The sequence below is a fragment of the Carassius auratus genome, chromosome 1 (assembly GCF_003368295.1).
Source record: "Carassius auratus strain Wakin chromosome 1, ASM336829v1, whole genome shotgun sequence".
In the NCBI taxonomy this organism is placed as follows: domain Eukaryota; kingdom Metazoa; phylum Chordata; class Actinopteri; order Cypriniformes; family Cyprinidae; genus Carassius; species Carassius auratus.
In genome coordinates, this window is record NC_039243.1 from 11,793,879 (window position 1) to 11,814,670 (window position 20,792).

The window sequence follows — 20,792 nt, forward strand, 5'->3', positions numbered from 1 at the left end:
TCAAACAGAACACTGACTGAACTGCTGTGAAGAGAGAACTGAAGAGAAATGAAGATTATGATTCAAATGCTATTTTTCTTAATTGCATTTACAGTCAAGACACTTACGATTTTATTTTCATTCAATGTCCCGCAATGAATGTAGCAAAATTCAATGTGCACATTGGAAATGCATTCTGAGCTGATTACGTCTCCGCCCCCTCCCATCATGTCAATCACTGCGTGAACAAGGCGGGGTTTGCAGAAGGTTAAGAGACTCAAGACTCAAGAGGATTCAAGTGAGAGAACATGGACAAGACAGTTGGTCAGTGTAAGTTTTGATTATAAAAACGTGTACGTTACAAATCGGTTTATGGCTTCAATATTTCATTCACACTTGTGGGCAGAGCTGAAATGCTTCTTTCATTTGATTGGTCAAATCGTTCCACCTTCAGCACGGCTCTTTCATTCTTTCAGGCAGAATAAGAGTCAGTGTGTGTGCAGCACTGTGATGTCTGAAACCACCACTCACTGTTAAATTAGCATAATATTTGAATCAGATGTTGCTGGACACATAATTCGTGCTGCTGAGGCCTGCAAGTGACCCCTTTAAATTATTTTTAGGTTATAGTATTGTATGAATATTGTCCCACTGATAAATACTGATAAGTAGTTATATAAGCTGATAAGTACATATACATGCATATTACATTCAAAATTGAATATTGCTACCCATATGCTTCCATAGTCTCACTGGTTTGGAAGACTATTGGTTTGGAGTTATTAATTACATAATTTTGATTATTTGGTGAACTAACCCTTTAACTGTAATTGAGATATATGTGAATTAGATCAAGTAATGCTGAGTGAATATACATTTTTTATATTATTCCTCACCTCCAGTTATTTTAATAAAGGTGCTCACTATAGCTTTATTGCTCATTCAGCTTCTCAAAACTCCCAAATACTTGCTCAACATTGCGTATTTGTGGATGAGACATGCAGGTGGTGATAAAAATTTGAAAAATGCCAGAAGTCAACAGTAGACATAATATGAATGGATTATTGTATGCATTTAAATGTTTCATTTTCACATACTTTCTAGTATAAATGTAATGTGCTCATATTTATTTGTGCATTGAGTTACAAATAAAAAAATACATATCAGCTTGTGCCTTGTAATCTCGAATTGCAGAATATATTTTAGTATGTATTTGAGCGTCGGCCATTAAAGGTAATAAAATTACGTTTGTTGAGAACAGGGTCACATTTTCAAACGGAAATATTGATGGAAATATTAAATTCGCATTTTGCATCTCATAATTGCTGTGATAGATAGAGGTGTACAAAACATGCCAATGGAAGCTAAAACGCTCTCGCAATGATCTTTGGTTCATGAAGGTCGACTGTCGTGCAAATGACATGCTTGGGAATTTTCACCATAGACAGTTTACACTACAGTACAGTAGCCTGTTATATCTAGATCAGTGGCTACAGAAAAGTTGTTAAAATACCCTGTTGGACTCTTATCATTATAATTTCTAAATAAATAACAAAGTGCAGTGATATAGGATGCAGAGCTCGTCTAAACGACTGGTTCCAGAAGCATTTGCGGAAGGATATCCGTAATAAAAAAAAACAATACCAAACTGATTAATATTAAATTGGTTTAAACTTATATTCACAGTCCCTAGGCAGAATCGGTCAAATCAGACCGCACAAACAGTGTTGGAATTTATTCTCTAGAAGATATATCATCAAATTATACAACATTCTTTTGAAAACCAGTTATTCAGACATAAAACTTTCGATTTTTCGAGTTTTCTTTGGGAACTGTGCCACAAGAGTCAATGTTTCTGGCTCCTTTTGATGTAACTAAATAGATTTTTGCTTATAAAACTTCTAATTTCAGAGCCCGGATAGCTCAGTCGGTAGAGCATCAGACTTTTAATCTGAGGGTCCAGGGTTCAAGTCCCTGTTCGGGCGGTTGATGCTTTTTGCCAAGACTAGTCTGTTTGCTAGGTTAAATTCCTTAAAGTTAAAAGCTGTGAATTCAAGAGACGCGCAAAATTATAATAAATACGTTTTATAATCAAATGCTGTCAAAATTAGCTCAACACTTTAATAAAACGGCTGATCGTCACTGCCTGTCATACGTCACTACGTACAGTAGGTGGCAGAAATAGATCGCACGACAATCAAAGTTCAATAAAGCTCCACCAGAAGAAGATGCAGAGCGCTGCTGGAAGGTTCTGGAAGTCTCTTGATTTGCACAAGGAGTCATAAGACGAGAAGGGATTTCACCATATTTCACGGTATTGGACAATTTATTAAAATAAAGTGCTGTGGCATGAATAAAGTGATTGTGGTCTTTGTTTTCTTTATTTGTTCCCCCAAAATGATGGCTTTAATAACAGACATGTAACGTTAGCATGGCATTTAATGTCGCGTGATTTTGAAATCACCACTTAAAACCTTTTAACACAGCCGATGACTGAAACCTATTATTTTAAACCGGTTGTTCAAGTTAAATCTGTGAGAATGTTCTGATGACTAGTCATATGATGGTCATTTGAATTTAGTTTTAACCAGTGCTAATTGAAAACATGGCCAAGCTTTAGAGTAATTCTTATAAGGGTAATACTAATGAAATAATTATCCAGCTTTTTTAGTATTTTTTTTTAAATGTTTCTTCTGACTAGATTAACCTGTTCGGGGCAACAATGGTGAAAGAGACTGGTTTTTATGATATGCTGGGTGTGAAGCCTAACGCCAGCCCTGAAGAGCTGAAGAAAGCTTATCGTAAACTGGCATTAAAATATCACCCAGATAAAAACCCAACAGAGGGGGAAAGGGTAAGACTGTCAAAGTTGAATACATTATAATGCATTATTTTTGAGTGTATATTTGAGTGATTTTATAATTTGGATGTATACAACAGTTTATGGATCATCTGGGTGGTTTCAAAGTTTGAACCTTCAATTTAAAACGTATTTTTATTATTATTATTTGTATTTCCAGTTCAAACAGATCTCCCAAGCATATGAGGTTTTGTCAGATGCCAAGAAGAGAGAAGTGTATGACAGAGGGGGTGAGAAGGCAATTAAGGAGGGCGGAAATGGAGGGCCAAGTTTTGGCTCCCCCATGGACATTTTTGACTTGTTTTTTGGAGGAGGGGGACGCATGCACCGGGAGAGGAGAGGTAAGGACATTTCTTTCTTAGCTACAGACTCCACCGTTTGTGCAAACCTGGTAATCCAAGTTGTTGCTGGAGGATTTGTGAATGGAAGAGCCGGTTTTTCAAAAGAATTCTGACCTTTTAAAGGTTTACATGTTTAGTATCCTAAAATATTATGGAATATATGTGGTGTTTTTTGTTTGGTTTAATTTACATTTTTAAATTATGTTTGGGTTTGAATTACATTTTTTCCCAGTTATTCCCATTTGCAATCTTTGTTTGCACTTCTCAAGGAGATCAGATGTTCTCATAGGCTGACATACATGCATTGCACCTTGAATAATTCATAATTTATTTTAAGTCATATGGATCCTTTTCACGAGTCTTTAAGTGGTCACCAACATCGTAAATCCTCCAAAGGATTTTTTTTAATTTTTTTATGTAGATTTTTTTTTTTATGTATTTACTTTTATAACATTATACTTTGTATTATATTACCTTTGCATCAAATTACAAAAAACTAGTTAACGCTAATGCAAGAGTGTTTCTAACACGGTGTCTATGGGAGTACATTTGTAAATTTGACATCGTTTGACAGCCCACTATGACAACTTCTGCTGCTGAGAAACCCGGAAATGTGAAAAAAAAAAATCCCTAGTAAACTTTTGTGGTTGCTGTACACAGGAAAGAACATGGTGCATCAGTTGACCGTGTCTTTGGAGGACCTTTATAATGGAGCCACCAGGAAACTTGCTGTCCAGAAGAATGTAATCTGTGAAAAGTGTGAAGGTAATAATTGACAGAAATTTTGTATAAGGGGTCATTTTATGAACTATTTTATATTACTATATATTTTACAATACCATTCAAAAATGTTTGATTGGTAAGATTTTTTTTTTTTTAGTTTAAAACAGTTGTTGCATTGCTGCTTAAGTGTTTCAAATACAATAGTTGGAATATATTTTTTGTTTTTAACACTGAATTTTGATCTACAGGTCGTGGAGGCCGTAAAGGAGTGATAGAAGTGTGTCCTCTGTGTCATGGGGTGGGTGTCCAGGTCAGACTACATCACTTAGCACCTGGCATGGTGCAGCAGCTATCTACAGTCTGTGCCGGATGTCAGGGGCAAGGTCAGCGTCTGGGTCACCGCGACCGCTGCAAAACATGCGCTGGACGCAAGATACTACGCCAGAAGAAGATTCTTGATGTGCACATTAATAAAGGTTAGAAAGTGATAGGAAAAGCCCAGTTCAGTCCAAAACATCTGTTCTCTACAGTCTGTTACTTTTGTTCATGCTTGATTATGTTATTGTAGGTATGAAAGATGGACAGAAAATAGTGTTCCATGGGGAGGGCGACCAGGAGCCTGGCCTTGAACCTGGAGACATTATTATTGTCTTGGATCAGAGAGCACACACGGTTTTCACCAGGTAAAACCACACGGCCCAATCAGTCTCTGAACTCCTGGTTGATTTAGATTTTTTTTTTATTTATTTTTTTATTGGTTTGGTTTGTTAATTTATGTTATATGATGCTGGTAATACTGAAATTTGAAGTTGGCACTGATTACACTGACCTGCAATATATTTGCTGATTTAAATGTTGGCAAATTTTTGGGATGCTGATTCTAAATGCAGTGTCTAGCACATCATATTTTCTTAATGAATATGTGCATTTCATAGCATTTTTGCGTTTCTTTCTCTGAGCCAGCGTATGACTATTTGTTTCTTAACTCTCAACCGATTTTCACATGTATGACTGATTCTGAAGACGTTATTTTATGCCTAATCCTTATTTCAAGGTTAGAATTATAGCCAGTGACTGAAAGTTCACATCTCTGGGTGTTTTACTACATCTAAAAAGTGACAGAAATTAATTTTTTTAACTTGTCATCATTAAAATGAGGCTTTATTTTTCAAGATCTAGGGGCTGTGTTTATTTTCAGAGGTATGTCATTGATGATAATGTCCTGGAGATGGCAGCACTGGCTCATTTATTTCAGGATTGGTGTCACACTTTCTCTGTTTTCTGGACAGTCTGTTACAGTACTTGCTCATTTAGACAAGGCAATTAGAGAACAGAATATATAGATATTGTGTAAAAACCTAACGATTAACATACTTACCATTTCTCCTGCCAGACAAGGAGAGGACCTCATCATGAACATGGAGCTACAGTTGGTAGAGTCATTATGTGGCTTTCAGAAACCTGTTAAAACACTGGACAACAGAACTCTACTCATCACATCCCATCCAGGTGAAGTTTCGGTCTTGAATCTGTAAGCATATCCACTCTTAGTAATGATCTGGCTTGGGGAGAATGGCAAGAGTGATATTACGTAACCTTCACAGATGGCACACCTTATGGACATTTTTGCTATCGGCTTTTCCAGAGTTCCTAATCCTTAGTGCTTTATTGACCGTGTATATCACCAGTCTACCAAGCATGTGTGTAACATCTCTTCTTGAGGGCTGTGATTAATTTGGTCTACCTGGATTTGGTGTAACTGGTTCTGATATCACTCTGAATTTTCTCCTGAACCATTTATTGAATAAAAACTACCAATTAGAAGCTTGGCTGGTTGTTAAATGAATTTTACTAGCAGAGCTCAGATCACTGTAATATAAACTGTAGATGGGCAAAGCAAATGTATTGTCTGTCTTTGTTGCATTAATAGGAGAGTTGATCAGACCTGGAGATAAGAGATGTGTCCTGAATGAGGGGATGCCAATGCACCGTCGACCATTTGAGAAAGGGAAACTCGTCATCCTTTTCAGTGTGAGTACTCCTTTTCAGTGTGAGCGGTCATGTTAGTACATGCGATCTGGATTACATAATTAGATTCTATAAATCAAGTAGTCAAAAGTGTGTTACATTTTATAATGCTCATAATCAGATTACATTAACCTTTTGTGGATAACATGATTGCACATTCCAGTTTGTTGGCTCTTAATGGTCACGTTGACACAAAGGTTAACAAATATTTATTAATTTTAGTGTTTAATTAATGATTCACGTTTACATTTGTAAAAAATATTTTAAACATTTCAGAGCAAATACATAAATACAGTGGGAATAGAAATGAATCAGCCTGAAATGATGGACAAGTTTTTTTATCCAGCTGTATTTACTCTTGAATGACTTGCCGACTCAATCAGGTGTGGCTAATCATCTTCTCAGTGGCACACAAAGCTATTTGACCTTCATCTTTTCATCATTTTGATTAGCTCAGAGTGAAAAGAGCTTTCCTGAGCATTTCAGTCCTTGGTAGTGCAACTGAGGCAAACAATCAGCTATGGGTGGCAAGGCACTGTCAGAAGATCTCTGGGGTAAAGTTATGGACCGGCACAAGTCAGGAGATGCATACAGAAAAATTGCAAAGGCTTTATCAATGCCTATAAGCACAGTGAAGTCTATTTTTAAGAAATGGAAGGCCTTCGTTACAACACAGACCCTTCCTGATTCTTTTCTCTACCCACTGTACTTTAAATGCTGAGAAACTGTTATTGTATTAATTTGTAACTTTTTTTCTTGCTCCCTCTCACTTACAACATTAACTGATTGTGCTTATTTTCTTCTGAAGGTTGTTTTCCCTGAAGAGAACTTCCTCCCATTAAACAAACTAAAGGAATTAGAAAGGTACTTGCCTGAAAAACAGGCAAATATTGAGCCTGAGGGCATGGATGATGACCTCTATATATACGCTGACCTTGAAGACTGTGATCTGTCCCGTGAACGCCACAATTACCACTATATAGAGGAGGAGGACTTCTACCCATCTGGAGGTGTGCAGTGCCAAACCTCGTAGAGATTCCTGTTCCCTTACATTCCCTTTCACAACAAATGCCACCTCTGCTGGAACACAAGGAAAAGGACCAAGAGGAAAAGAGTTATTTACCTCTCAACTAGTTCTGTGCCTGGAATAAGACCTCTTAGTGCCGACCTCTTGTGTCATTGTTTGGAAGAAACTCCTCATCCAAAATTTTGAGCAAATCATTTGGGAAATAAACTTAGGGGAGAGTTGTGAGACTGGTGCCATAGAGTTTCAGTTGAAGGGAGAGTCTATGGAAATGTGTGTAGAAGTTACAGTGGAAATGGAACAACATTCAGGTCAAGTTGGTTGTGCCATAATAGCAGAAAATTTCATCTTTAAAATGTCATTTACTTTGAAAACCACATTTACATCCTCCGTTTGAAAAAACAAAAAAAACATTACAATCTTTGTTTTGTTTATTGCCAATTAATTGTGGGTTACATGTAAGACTGTTTGATCTTGATGTTGTTGGAAATTTGCCGTGTGCCAGTTTACTGCTTAATGTTCTAGAACATTTTAAACTAATAAGAGGGTTAATAATTAAGTTTTAAATACATTTGAAATGGTGGTATTTCTAAAGGAGAAGAAAATCTTGTTCATAATGATGGCAGACTGTGATCCATTACTTAAAAGCTTTATTTTGTAGAGAGTGATATTAGTTTGCTTGATATTATTTATAGCCCAGTACCTGGTGAAATAACATTTCATGATATTGTGCTTACATTGTCATCATAACTAAGAAATAATAGCCAAGGATTTGAACTGAACTAAATCATGTTGTATTTGTTTGCAATTAGGGAAACATTAAAATCCTTTTTGGAAGGAATTTATTTAATCTAAATAACCAAAAAAATAATAAAAAAATGAGCCGGATGTACATAGCTCTACATAAAACCAGTCTTAAGAAAACTGAAGCTTTTTCAAATTCAATTTTAACTCAAGAGATTTTTGGATATTGCAAATGCACCTTTATCCCTTTTGTTATTAGTAATATTTTAATTTTTTCTATCAGATAAATCTTTATTCGATTACTTTATTATCTGTGTTGACTGAAGATTAATTGAAAAATTGTGAATTTTAATTATGACCAATAACTGCCATTCTGCCATTTGTAGTTCTATTTATAAAATAAATGTCACAATGTTAATCATTCACTCACTTTTGTATTTTTGGTCTCTGGGGGGATTTGAGTACTTGTGGAAATAAACATTACTCTTGTTTGTATAAAAAAAAAAATCATAATATACATTTTGTATATCAAGATGTCTCTACAGCTTTATTGGAGATCTACTGCAAATATCAAGCACACATCTAACCAGTTAATGATGCATCTTAATGACAAATCTTCTTGAAAAGATTGTCATGAATTATTCATGCTTGAATTTGAATTAAACTGCAGCAATAACAGCACGTTATTTACCAACACAGTAAGATACTCAGAGACTTACACTGTAAAGCAGTGTTATACCAATATTCAACGAAAACTGTGAATACCCTCGATTAAAAAATAATCTGTAATTATCAGAATACAAACCATACTGATTACTTCATAAGTATTGCAGTAACTGCATAATATGTTCACCCGCATGCAGTACAAGTAGATGTGCTTGGTTGAGTGTTAAAACACACTAAACCGTTATAATCAACACAATATTGTACCATATGAATTCTAAACATATCAGAATTCTAAATGTACACAAGTACACATAGGTGGAAAATGTCCTCATTGAGTCCAAGACTAGTGCAAGGTCACATTATGAGCAAGTACACACTATTTGTCTTTGGCCAAAATGATCAAAGAAAATCCATTCACATATAAGATGTCAAAGAATGGTCTGGAAAGAAACCTTGTACAGTTACCACACTAATGTCAATCGGGCTAAATCTTGCATGCAGATATTATCACAGACAATACCACAAAGCCCTTAATTATAATAAAAGACCAGTACATCCATGCAGTATTTCTTGTTTTCCACTAGAGACTTCAGAGGAACGTTAGTATAACCATAATTGGATGTAGTTAATTTCAGATGTCGAAGAGGTCCTTCATCTCAAGGTATGATGCTAATGTTCAACAGGAACATAAATCTTTTTGAGAGCTTTGAATGGAAGACCAATGTCATAGCAGGCGTATAAAGCCAGAGACACGTGTTTGTGTGTGTGTGCAGGAATACCACATTTCCTGAACATAAAACTCTCAAGGCTTCCAGAGTTTGAGTAGGCCATCCTCGCTGTATGTGGCGATGAGATTCTGATGGGGGTGGTGAGTTATGCCAACCACGTCTTTTTCATGTACCTGTGGAGGATGTACACACAAACACTTGTTTAATTTAAAGCAGAGTTCATTTTATATCATCTTCAGTCTTGATATAGATCACCAACTATTAGAGGTACAGCCGGTGTTTGGATTATAAATACCAATTGTTCTGGAATACCCAGAAGAAGACAACTTCAGCTGTGAACCTATCACACTTCACCAGACTAAAACAGATCTCGTGGCTATGCAGCGTGTGCTGTGAGGGCGGACGGTACCGTGAGGGTTCTCTCTAGTTTGCCAGTGATGGTGCTGAAGCAGTACAGCACATAGTCTTCTCCCACGCAATAAATCCACTCTCCACGTGGAGACAACGTGCAGCAAACAAAGTCTGCCCCCTCTCTTACGCCTGAGCAGAAACTCCTCATCACCTGGGAGGGGAAAAAGAGAGGGGGACAAGAGGGTGAGAGAGTGAAAGTGCAATGCAAGTGGGTAAAGGCACGCTTCAGAGAGTACCAAGAAGCGTGCAAGAGTGAGTCATCAAATACGTCAAGAAAAGAGTGGGTGAGAAGGCTGAAAAGGGTACGCCTTATAAGCCATCAGACGGTCAGAATAATAAGTGCGTAGCTATTTTTAGCAAACCTCACAAACTGCATTGGAAGTTTGATGCTTTTTTGTTTAGTTTTTTTACTTCTGCTCAACATCCAGCCTTTAGTCAAGGTTTCTGATTCATTATTTGTGTTATTTTGTGCCATTTATGCCGAATATGAAAACCAGTTACCGTAGGTTTCACTCTAGTGTAAGGTTTTTTAAATAATAATGAGGAGGATGCAGAAGTATCTTGCTCAGTATAGACTGGTTAATTTTTGTTCTCACCTGGCCATGAATGTTCGTAACAACCACCGTGTTGGTCCTATTGCACACCACGAAGTGCTCAGGAGTCTTTGGGACAAGCACAACGTTGTTAACAGTGATGTCTGTACCATCAGGAATGTCAGGGGTTTTTATTGTGTGAGTGCAATCCACTGCCTTCATGCTCCAGACCTGAAAAAAGACAATTAAGTAAGGAAAATCCACAAAAATAAATGTACATATGCATAGGCTATTGCAAGTTGTTCGCCACAGTGTGAACACCTACCTTTACTGTGCCATCTGCTGAGGCGCTAATGACATGCTGGCCATCGTGTGAGAAGATGACATCATTTATATGAGCCGTATGGCCTCTAAACTCCTTCAGCATCTTTCCTGATTTCAAACCATGAAGCCTGATCAAAGAAATCCAAAAGTTAGAAATGAAACCACAACTGTATTCTTTAAAAGAGTGACGATTTAGCAAAGGAGTAAGAAAAAAAAATCAATACAACAAAACAAAATCAAATCATGTGATGATGTCATTGATCAATCATTGTCAAAGAGAATTTTAATTCTAAAAATCATACATGAAGGACATAATGCAGAACAACAGCTTTTGTCTGCAATATATACAAGGTGATTTTATCATTTTCACAGATTCAACTTATTTCTTTATAAAGGAAGCCTGTTCAAAAGAGTGACACCCAAAACAAAAAAGCAAAATACAAACACAAAAACTAAATAAAATAGGGCATGAAGAGAGTTAAACAACACAACTTTTGTCTGCATTTTACAACGGGATTGTATCAACTTAAAACATAAAGCATGAATAAAGGAGCTATAAACTAAACAAAACGAACCTAAACAAAAACCAAAGCAAAGCAAAACAAAACAAAGCAACACATGAAAGCACAAGTACTATAAAACAAAAAGCAACATTATGTCAATCAATTAATCATTAGCATCAAAGATCTCAGAGAATATAAAAATCATGCATCGATGTCATACTAGAAGACAGCAAAAAACTAAACCTTTCAACGTGATTCTACCATCTTTACTGAAAAATATTGTCCTCTCATGCACATGAAATTCCACCCACATGCACCATGAGAGTCTAGCACTACCGCCCAGCCGCAGAACTACTGCAGTCAGGACTGAGAGAGAGAGAGAGAGAGAGAGAGAGAGAGAGAGAGAGAGAGACTTTCGCTCTGGGCATGTGATGGAATATTCCTGACGACTCTTAATACCTAGACGTTGATTCGTTTCAATTCGGTCTAACTCATCTCTCTGTCTACAATGGAGAACAAAACAAAAATACAACATGTTACCTGAAACACATCTATACTGCCATGTGCACCATACCAAACCCCTCAAATGTACTCATCTCATTCAAAGATTTCCAAACACATACATGATCCAAAGATGACAAAAACAAACAAGAAAGGTAGCCTTTTATACAGAATTTTTAAAGCCAGGCTGGCAATCACGTGTATCATACACTACTGAGAGCATAAATCCAATCTATTGCAAAAGGGGAGGGGCTAGTATTTATCAATAAGTGGCCAATGGCAGAGCAGCTTGCCACTTCACCGCCCCTCCCGTTCCCAATCCAGCTAAGGCGCTGGAATGACAAAACGTCTGCTTCAGTCCGCTGCTGTATGGGTAGCTGAGCAAGGAACAGAAACCCATTATCTGTGCGTGCTGCCTCGCTCAAGCACGTGGCCAATCCTTGCTTCTTTCCACCCACATGCACCACGAGAGCCTAGAACTGACACCCAGCTGAAGAAGTACTGCAGTCTGGTCTGCGAGAGAGGGAGAGATGCTGAATCTGGGCATGTGACGGAATATTCCTAATGATGTTTAACACCCAGACCACGACTTTACATTTCCTCCTCCTCTCCCACCTTTTCTGTCTACAAAGTATCCATGGCAAAAGATTTCAATAAGGTATCCTACTGTTCCTACTGGCACTTGTTATTGCATAGCAAGTGATCATTTTGTTTCTTATGCATACAATATGCTCCTATTGTGAGATCCATTACATGGCTTTCTACCTTCAATCTCTTTCCGTCCACTTAGCAAGAAAATCAAAGCAATTATTTTAAGATTAACAACAACCTGGGTAATGCACGTGCAAAATCTGTGGCCAGATTCACAAAATATTCTTAAGAATAAAATTCTTAAGTAATTACAATTTAACACCACCTTCATATGATATAATATAATACTAGGAGTGTGAAAGATTATTTGCAAGTTACACCAGGAATCAGTAATGAAAAACAATGATCAGTCATGGTCATGCTTGGTGTGATTCTTTTGCTGAATTTCATGACAGGAGTTAGATAACAGATCCATCTTCAGAACACAATCTAAAATTGAACACCAGTTATGAAATTGTACAGAGTCAGATTTGCAATATATGTTGAACCTGATGGTCTGGTCAAAGGAGCCGCTTAATAACTGACTGCTGTCCTTGTTGAAGCAGACGCAGGTGACTGCTTTGTCGTGGGCTCGTTCTATTCTATTCAGACACGTCCCGTTCAGAATCCTCCAAACCTGGAATAACAAAATGATACATCTTATCACATAACAAACTGAACAGAGGTAAGGAAAACCTCTTCAACTCAACTGAAGGTGTGCAGTGAGGTCTAAATGGAAACATCATTATTATCATAAATTGTAGCTTTCTGTGCCATGAAATACTGAATCAAGGGATTTTCAAATAATAATTTGTAATTGATAATAATTAATCAATAGATCAGTAGATCAAAGTAATCAAAGAGATCAGTTACTCTACTGTTCTTCGTTTTATAATGGACTGCAGTCACAACTGTAATCAGATGCTGTGTGATTAAAAGACTACATATATAAGTGCTTACAGGGTTTAATTAACATTTGCCTTCAGAGCTACTGTCCCCTGAGACTGAGGTTTCTTACAATGCCGCTGAAAAGCATCAAGGGGCTGGTGAGCTTTTTTAACGTCATCTCACCAAGGCTGATTTATCTGAACCAAAAATACAGTTTTTCTTACTTCTAGAATTCAAGAACATAGGTTCAAGTTCTACTAGCTTTCAAATCAATACCTTTATCGCTATATATGACAATAATGTTTCACTCAAGTTTTAATTTCTGATTTGAAATTTCCAAAAATATAAATGATAGTTTCAAATGGACAAATACTAGAGACTGTGCACAATTAGAAACATACAGTAGACTGCAAGTGGGAAGTTGATCAGTGAAGTGAGGGGCCATACCTGTATCTTTCCATCCTGAGCTCCAGATGCGATCATGTCAGAGTCGTGACTTACTGCCAGACACAGAACAGCATCATCCATCATCATGAAACTATCCTGAGCTTGGTACTTCAGATCCTAGTCGTGCAAGAAACAAACAAACAGGCCGACCATCACACATCACATTTAACCACACAAGATGATGTTATATTTAAAAAAGAAAATAGGTTTTAGACATTGCCTGGGTATGGAATGAAACACCATAAGAAAATACACCCAAATGATGGGTTGATTGAAGTGGTAAGGCACTTTCTTATGTCTACCAGAAAGAAAAGCACCAACCACAACAAACAGCCAGAAAACCAAATCACTCCGAGTCTCATACTGTACACTCAGAATTCGCAGTAGTAGTGGAAGTCCATGTGTGAGAAAGGGTAGCATTTATTTTCGGCCCCAACTGCCTCAGCTCAACCCGATAGACGTCACAGAGTGTTAGGGTGACCCATATTGTATACCTCTGAGGTTTTACTTGAAACCGGGGCTCTCCCGACAGAAAAAAAATTAAGCCACACATTTATTTTTTGCCCCCACAAAACAGGCCTAGGACAGCATACGTGCGTTGCCTCTTTCACGCATCAAGGAGACGATGTTCTTGAGCTGTGCATTTATATATAGCATATAGAGATGAACATAGACTGAATCTGTCTAGAATTACTTTTTTATATAATCACATTTCAAAGCATTCTAGTGAAAATTCTGCATATTTGTCAGAGAGCCTTGGAAGAACCTGCTGGAAAGACAACCCTCTCTGCTACACTCCATAAATCAGGTGCGCTACAGTGATTATATAAGTCGTTCATCAAAAGGCAAATGAAAGTCATCAAGTTTGTTTAAAGAATGCAAGGAGTTTATTGTTTCATTGTATTTACAACAAATCATTTACTGGAGTTAACAGCTTTCTGTTATTCTTATGGTGATGGTAACCAATTTAATTATCTCTCCCCGTCCTCTGACAACCAGTTACAGTACCCTCACTAATCATTTGTCTGGCAAGCATTTCTCTCTGGATGAATGCCCATCATCTAAAGCTGAATATATTGAATACCGAGGTGCTGCTGTTCATCCCTTGCCAGTGCCTTGTCATTTCAATATACAACTCACTGATTTCATCCACACAGAGTGCCAAAAACCTTGGTGTCACACTGGACAAAGACTTCTCATTTACAGCCCACATACTAGCAAAAGGCAAAACACGATACCTCCTGCAGAACGTTTGAAGAGTCACACATTTCTCACCAGAGAATCATGAGATTCATCTAGAGGCCCTAGCATGCTCTTGTCTTGGCTGCGGCGGCTCACTCACAGCACATTTAATCAAACGTCAGCTCATCCAGAACGCTGCAGCCCAGCTGGTATTCAACCTTAGCAGGTACTCTCATGTTTCACCTCTGCTATGCAGTCTCCACTGGCCCCATCCATGATAGGATATATATGGTAGAATATACACTACTGTTCAAACGTATGGAATAATTAAGGGTCAAAAAAAGAAAGAAGTCTCTTATGCTCACCAAGGCTGCATTTATTTGATCAAAAATACAGTCAAATCTGTTGTTTAATGCTACGAGTTTTAATGTTTAGTTTAAATGTGATTTATTTCTGTGATTGTCAAAGTTACATTTTCAGCATCATTACTACAGTTTTCCATGTCACACGATCCTTCAAAGATCATTCGATACTCTAACATTTAAAAGCTTTGAGTAGACAAAAAAAAAGATGCATTAAATTGATCAAAAGTGACAGTTTGTAATGTTACAAAAGATTTCTATTTCAAATAAACATGGCTCATTAAAATGTCCATTCATCAAATAATCCTGATGCTGAAATTAGCATATTTGTATGATTTCTGAAGAACCTGATTTTACACTGAACCCTTGAGTAACGGCTGCTGAAAATGCAGCTCTGCCATCACAGGAATAAAATTACATTTTAATGTAAATGCAGTCTTGGTGAGCATTAGAGACTGCTTTCAAAAATATAAAAAATCTGATTTATTCTAAACGTCTGATCAGTTCTAAATATTTTATATAGTTAATATATATAGTTATATATATATTACATAATTATTATATAAGAAAAAGTCATAAAAATATTATATATAACTTATATGAAATACCATTTATTTGATGGGCAGTATATACTCACCTTCCGAATTTTACCAGTGGTGAAGTTCCAGACTTCAATGAAACCATCAACAGATCCAGTAATCAAGTACTGTCCATCAGGGGAGAATCGCGCACACTCTACATGGGACTTTGGCCCAAACTGTATCATACATGTACACACATGGACAAACAGAAAAAAATATATATATTATATTAATAAGCATTATAAATATTGTTCCAAAGCAGTTTTTAGTTAATGCATTAACTCGGACCACTCTAAAAAAATTTTTATGTTTTTAATCATTTTATTTGAATAATTTTCTATACATTTTTTGCAGACATCCCAGCACCCCTTTGAGATCACTTGGGGTTCCCTGGATTAGAGATGTTCCGATACCCTTTTTCTCTTCCCGATACCGATTCCGATACCTGAGCTCAGGGTATCGGCCGATACCGAGTACTGATCCGATACCTGGGTGTATATCTGTATATACAGCTGTATATACTACTAGCCCTGTGTAAATTGCTAGAATTTTTTTATGGTGTGCTTCAGACAGATCCCTCAATAAAACATGAACAAATACATGGTGAACTACTGTATTTATTACAGTATTTTTATTATCTAACATGAATTTGACAGTATTATTTATTTTCTTATGCAAAAAAGCACTTCAAATGCAGCCAAAAATCTAACACCGCAAACTAAAAAAGGTATTTAAGTTTTACAATATAACTGTATAAAAAAACTGCAACAAATAAGTCTAGGAATATAAAAAAAGATTAATTTATTAAGATTATTAATCAGATAATCTCTAACAAGTAAAAAACAAGTAAAAAACAAGCAACCATCTAGGCATAATTATTATTATTATAGAGATGTATTATTATTACTGTAGGCTACAACAGTAGCTTTATATATTGTCAATTTACTCATGTAAACCAAACATTTATTTTAATGGGCTGCCATGAAGATCTTTGAGTGTCTGTGTTTATGATATGACAGTATTCTCAAATGAAACGGTAAATTCTCATGAAGTGACGGTTTATGCGTTCGTGTCCTCATGACACACAGCAGAGACTACAAAACAGCGAGCTCTCGCGCATCTGTGCCAGTCACCCACAGAGATGTAGATTTTGCGGGAGTAATATTTAAATAGTATTTTGCAGTTTAATATTCACAGACACTAGTATATATTCGGCTACTGTCTGGAGCCCTGCGTTTTGACTTACACGGAAGCGACTGAACGCAGTTGCCGGTACTGAATATACTCGAGAGTCTGTAACTACCGGTACTACAGAGACATACTGCTAACCACTGATCTATAATATAGTAGCGGCTTCACTGTCTTTTGGCAGTTTAGAATGTGATGAGTGATCCAGTCATATATAGATAAGGGCTGCTAACGCGTTTTCATTTCTTCTTCGCTGCTCTAAACAGGGGTTGCTTGTGGCAACACAGCACAACTTCCTGTGTTTTCAATGCATTCTGAGCAGCGAAGAAGAACCGTGCAGCGGTTAGGCAAAGCTTGCGGTCATAACTAGGTCTTTTTTAAGAAAATGGTATCGGATCGGTATATGGGTTCATGTACTTGCCGATGCCGATGCCAGAATTTGTTGTGGTATCGGAGATATTTCCGATACTAGTATCGGAATCGGAACAACTCTACCCTGGATCCCAAATTGAGATCGCTAACCTAGAAAATACCAGCCCGCCCTGGGACACTATAAACCTCCCAAAAATTGCATGCTGATATTAATCCAAAAGTGTGGTGTTAAAGCAAGTAAGGCAGAACACAGAGAGTGCAAGATACAGATGAAAGCCTCAGGTCACAAAAGCAATTAAATGTGCGTACGCTGAGCCCTGTAGCATGTAGAGTATTCAGATAAGATTCCTTGTAATGCAGATAGGAATAACATCCATCATTTTATTATTATTGTATTAAAACATTTGCACCACCTTTTTCAAACAGTAAGAATATTCATTTCTATTTTCTCTAACAGGTAAACTGACTGAGATCACAGTGTTGTGTTTACAGCACCTTTATGAGGCGACTGAGCTGAGTAGGGAAGCGCTCTTCCTCCATGTCCTTCAATGCACCTTTCCCCCGGAACAGTTCCAGAGACATACCTGGAGGTAAGAGACCCTGGTGCTGCTGCCACTTCAGCGACTTCACAGACAAAGTGGGGGAAAAGTAAAGTATGTAAAGTCGAATAAGAAGAAGCCAGGTAACACTGCTCAAGTAGAAGAGGTTTTTTTTTACTCACCAGCATTGCTAATGAGCCAAACTGCCGTAGTGCTTTGGTTTCCTGTAACCTGTATAAAGCACCCTCACATATACGGCCCTGTAAAAACAAAGGATAACTGATGCATGCAATACAGCAGAATGCAACAGGTTAGTTAAAAAAAAAAAACATAAGAGTTAGCAAACCTGGCCCAGAAGAGCCATGAGACGAGAAGGTGGCACCAAGCAGACCTCTCCTGCAAAAGCTTGAGCAATAGCCAGTCTGCGCTTCTCTTTACTGCTGCCCACTGGATATGCCTGTAGGCCAGTGGCAAGACAAAAAACAAATCATTGTTAGACAAAAATACATATCTTATTTTTTTCCACCTTATTTTTAAGAGTGGGTGATGCCTTTTGTAACCTGAATGTCCAAGGCTTCTGGTATGATACATTTTCCAGTCGTTTTAGTTAAACATTCAAACATTTCTGTTGATAGAAAAGTTTACAGAATTCCGTTCAAATAAAAGTGTGCAGGTTTAAATGTTTGTAAATTAAGAATTTAAGACATAAATATCAGTATGTTTTTTTTTTCAAGGAATGTAATAAATATATATATATATATATATATATATATATATATATATATATATATATATATATATTAGTTTGATTTTATTTTGTTACATTCAGGAGAGCGTACTCATTAACAAAACTGTTTATCACTTTGATAAGAAAATCATATTTTCCTGAATAATTTAGAATTACAAATATATATTCCTAACGTGAATGTGATTAGATAATTTATTAAAATAATAGCTTAAAATCTAATGTATATATATTTTACATTTGAACGGTTCAGCTGAGCAAAAAGTCTGGCAACCCCTGCACTGGAGTGTAACTCCCCAATGTTAATTTCTCAGTCATTCATTAATCCGGTTACTACAGTTTGAACATGTACCTCTTGCGAGTCAAAGTACGGCTTGCTGAGGAGGGTCTCCAGGTGCGAGTAGCGCTCAGGTTGAGTGTGCTTCAGCATGATCATGGGGTCGGTCTGCTTTAGTAAACATTGAGCAGCTCCCAGCTCGCCCAACTCAATCAACTCCAGCACAATCTACACAGACAACCAGACATCACTCACTTCTGGAAAGTTAAGAGTCTACGTGTAGATTTAATTTGCTGTTGACATGCTGCAAGTTTCTATTTTCTGAGAAAGCTGTAGGTGTTCCTTCACTTGTTTACCTGTTCGTACAGCTCGATGAGCAGCTTGTCAGGAAGCTTCAGATACTGGATTGCTAGCAGCACTATATCCCACTGGCCGTTGGTGATGTCGGAGATGAAGCTGTCGATGCTGTCGACCGTGTGAAGAGAGACTGCTGTCTCCTCTTGAAGCATCGCCAGAGTGCGGTGCAAATTATTTTCCTTCAGATACTGCATGATCAGACGAATCACGCTGCAAAGAGCGACGGATGCTGTCACCGGAGCTTTACAAAAACATCAACTAAACGGTATCTGTAATTTACTGCAGTTTAATCGAAATTACTTTTATTAACTTAGCTGTTTGAGTTATGGGGGAAAAACCGCTGACGTAGACTGATTTTTTTTAAATTAAATTCTACTTTAAACTTTTGTCTAACACAACGACTGATTGATAAGTAAACATTAACACACTATATTGACATTGCATTTGATCCCCGATATCATCCAGTTGGTGCCATTACAAAAATGACTCAAAATCACAAGCTTCATTAAGTTTATCCGTCCATAATAAAGTATATGTATTATATTCTGCACTCGTAAACGATCAACTACAGCGTCAGAATCCCTTTCATTCGAGGTGAAGTGAATAACGGTGTACTTACTCTGCTGATTCCACTTCGAGGTCCATGGCTGCGAGGTTTGTCGAAGTCTGCGTCTAGATGTGTAATGTGCCAACATTCAACAGCGCTGCTTCGTGTTGATCCTCAGCCACGTGAACACCGTGGCCGTGACCGCCCAATACACGTGCTGTTGTATTTATTGCTCACACGTCTGAAATCACGGAAACCTCTCACAGATTGTTGCGGATTTTTGGGAGGGCGGATTAATGACGCGTCTGGAGAAATTAATAGGGGAAAAAACCCGCAACGTTGACATCAGGTGCCCAGAGAGCGTGCGGGCAGATGGTGCATCAAAACCACAAAGCTGATGTATCAGAAGTACCACAATGAATATGGTTCAATCAATCAACATGAACGCAACTGTACAGACGCTCGTCATCTTTAATTAAGCTTTGGTTTATTAGCAATTAACAGTAAGATTTAGATTTATAACAGTAATCGATTCAGAATATAGAACACATCAAAGGTGTCGCATCCCAGCATGGCAAGCCCTATTAACATATCTGCTACTTATTTTCAATTTACTACGAAGGCTTTCATCAGTGACTAGCATACCGTTTTTTTTCTTCTTATGTTAACTGTAACATACTAGTTATTGCACTGAAGTATATGTTAGTAATTGTACTCGTTGTTGCTTTCCAAAGAATTTAAGAATCTGCTTTATAAATTACTCAATTTTAGCTAGAGAGAGGAAGAGCGAGAGAGAGAGAGAGAGAATAAATATATATAAATACGAACTGGCTTCAATTAACAAAAATAGATCCTGTTAGCATACAGGATTGAATGCTAAATGGCCTTCCATGTGTCTAGCTAATGTGCTCACATACCGCCCCTCTGGTCGCAGGGAGAATTAGTTTACTCTGCCAGACATTGCAAGTAAAAAACAAAAGGATATAAGACTATTTTAGGGGTCTTGCACATATTGGGAAAGTTATTCAATAGAAATGGTTTTCTACATGCATGAACATTTAAAGGATTTCCCCTTAGTGCTTGATCTTGAAACCATTTACCTTTTTTTTTACATTTTGGTAATGTAGGTTAAATCTGGACTTTTCTAACAGAATCTTCACATGAAACCCATTATGATTCATTTAAAACTACTGGTTAGAAGACACCTGACTAAAGTCATCTTGACTGACAAACCTTAACGTCTTCCCTTACAGTTGCAAAATAAATGTAGAATGGCCAAAACAAGTAGACTGACAAAATTAAACTCATTACA

At 37.2% G+C, this 20,792-nt stretch overlaps 2 protein-coding genes and 1 non-coding gene across 3 annotated transcripts; 2 read left to right on the forward strand and 1 right to left on the reverse strand.

The window, feature by feature from the left end:
• The first annotated feature begins 1,891 nt into the window (after window positions 1-1,891).
• trnak-uuu (transfer RNA lysine (anticodon UUU)) lies at window positions 1,892-1,964 on the forward strand. The gene has a single exon. It is a non-coding gene; the product is annotated as a tRNA-Lys (tRNA).
• A 223-nt stretch (window positions 1,965-2,187) lies between these two features.
• Window positions 2,188-8,124, forward strand: LOC113109761 (dnaJ homolog subfamily A member 1-like). Its single transcript, XM_026273507.1, has 9 exons — window positions 2,188-2,293; window positions 2,681-2,833; window positions 3,000-3,180; window positions 3,841-3,945; window positions 4,152-4,379; window positions 4,472-4,586; window positions 5,297-5,412; window positions 5,834-5,934; window positions 6,740-8,124. Exons 2-9 carry the CDS (start codon window positions 2,702-2,704, stop codon window positions 6,962-6,964), a joined length of 1,203 nt encoding a protein of 400 aa, XP_026129292.1. The 5' UTR covers window positions 2,188-2,293; window positions 2,681-2,701; the 3' UTR covers window positions 6,965-8,124.
• Window positions 8,125-8,223: 99 nt separating this feature from the next.
• Window positions 8,224-20,706, reverse strand: smu1b (SMU1 DNA replication regulator and spliceosomal factor b). The gene is made up of 13 exons (XM_026273304.1): window positions 19,553-20,706; window positions 18,933-19,143; window positions 18,652-18,804; window positions 17,901-18,011; window positions 17,737-17,814; window positions 17,511-17,639; window positions 15,512-15,631; window positions 13,331-13,447; window positions 12,505-12,632; window positions 10,363-10,489; window positions 10,101-10,268; window positions 9,503-9,655; window positions 8,224-9,266 (listed from the first exon to the last, which is right to left on the reverse strand). The coding sequence occupies exons 1-13, from the start codon at window positions 19,576-19,578 to the stop codon at window positions 9,168-9,170; spliced, it is 1,620 nt and encodes a 539-aa protein (XP_026129089.1). The 5' UTR covers window positions 19,579-20,706; the 3' UTR covers window positions 8,224-9,167.
• Between the last annotated feature and the right edge of the window lie 86 nt (window positions 20,707-20,792).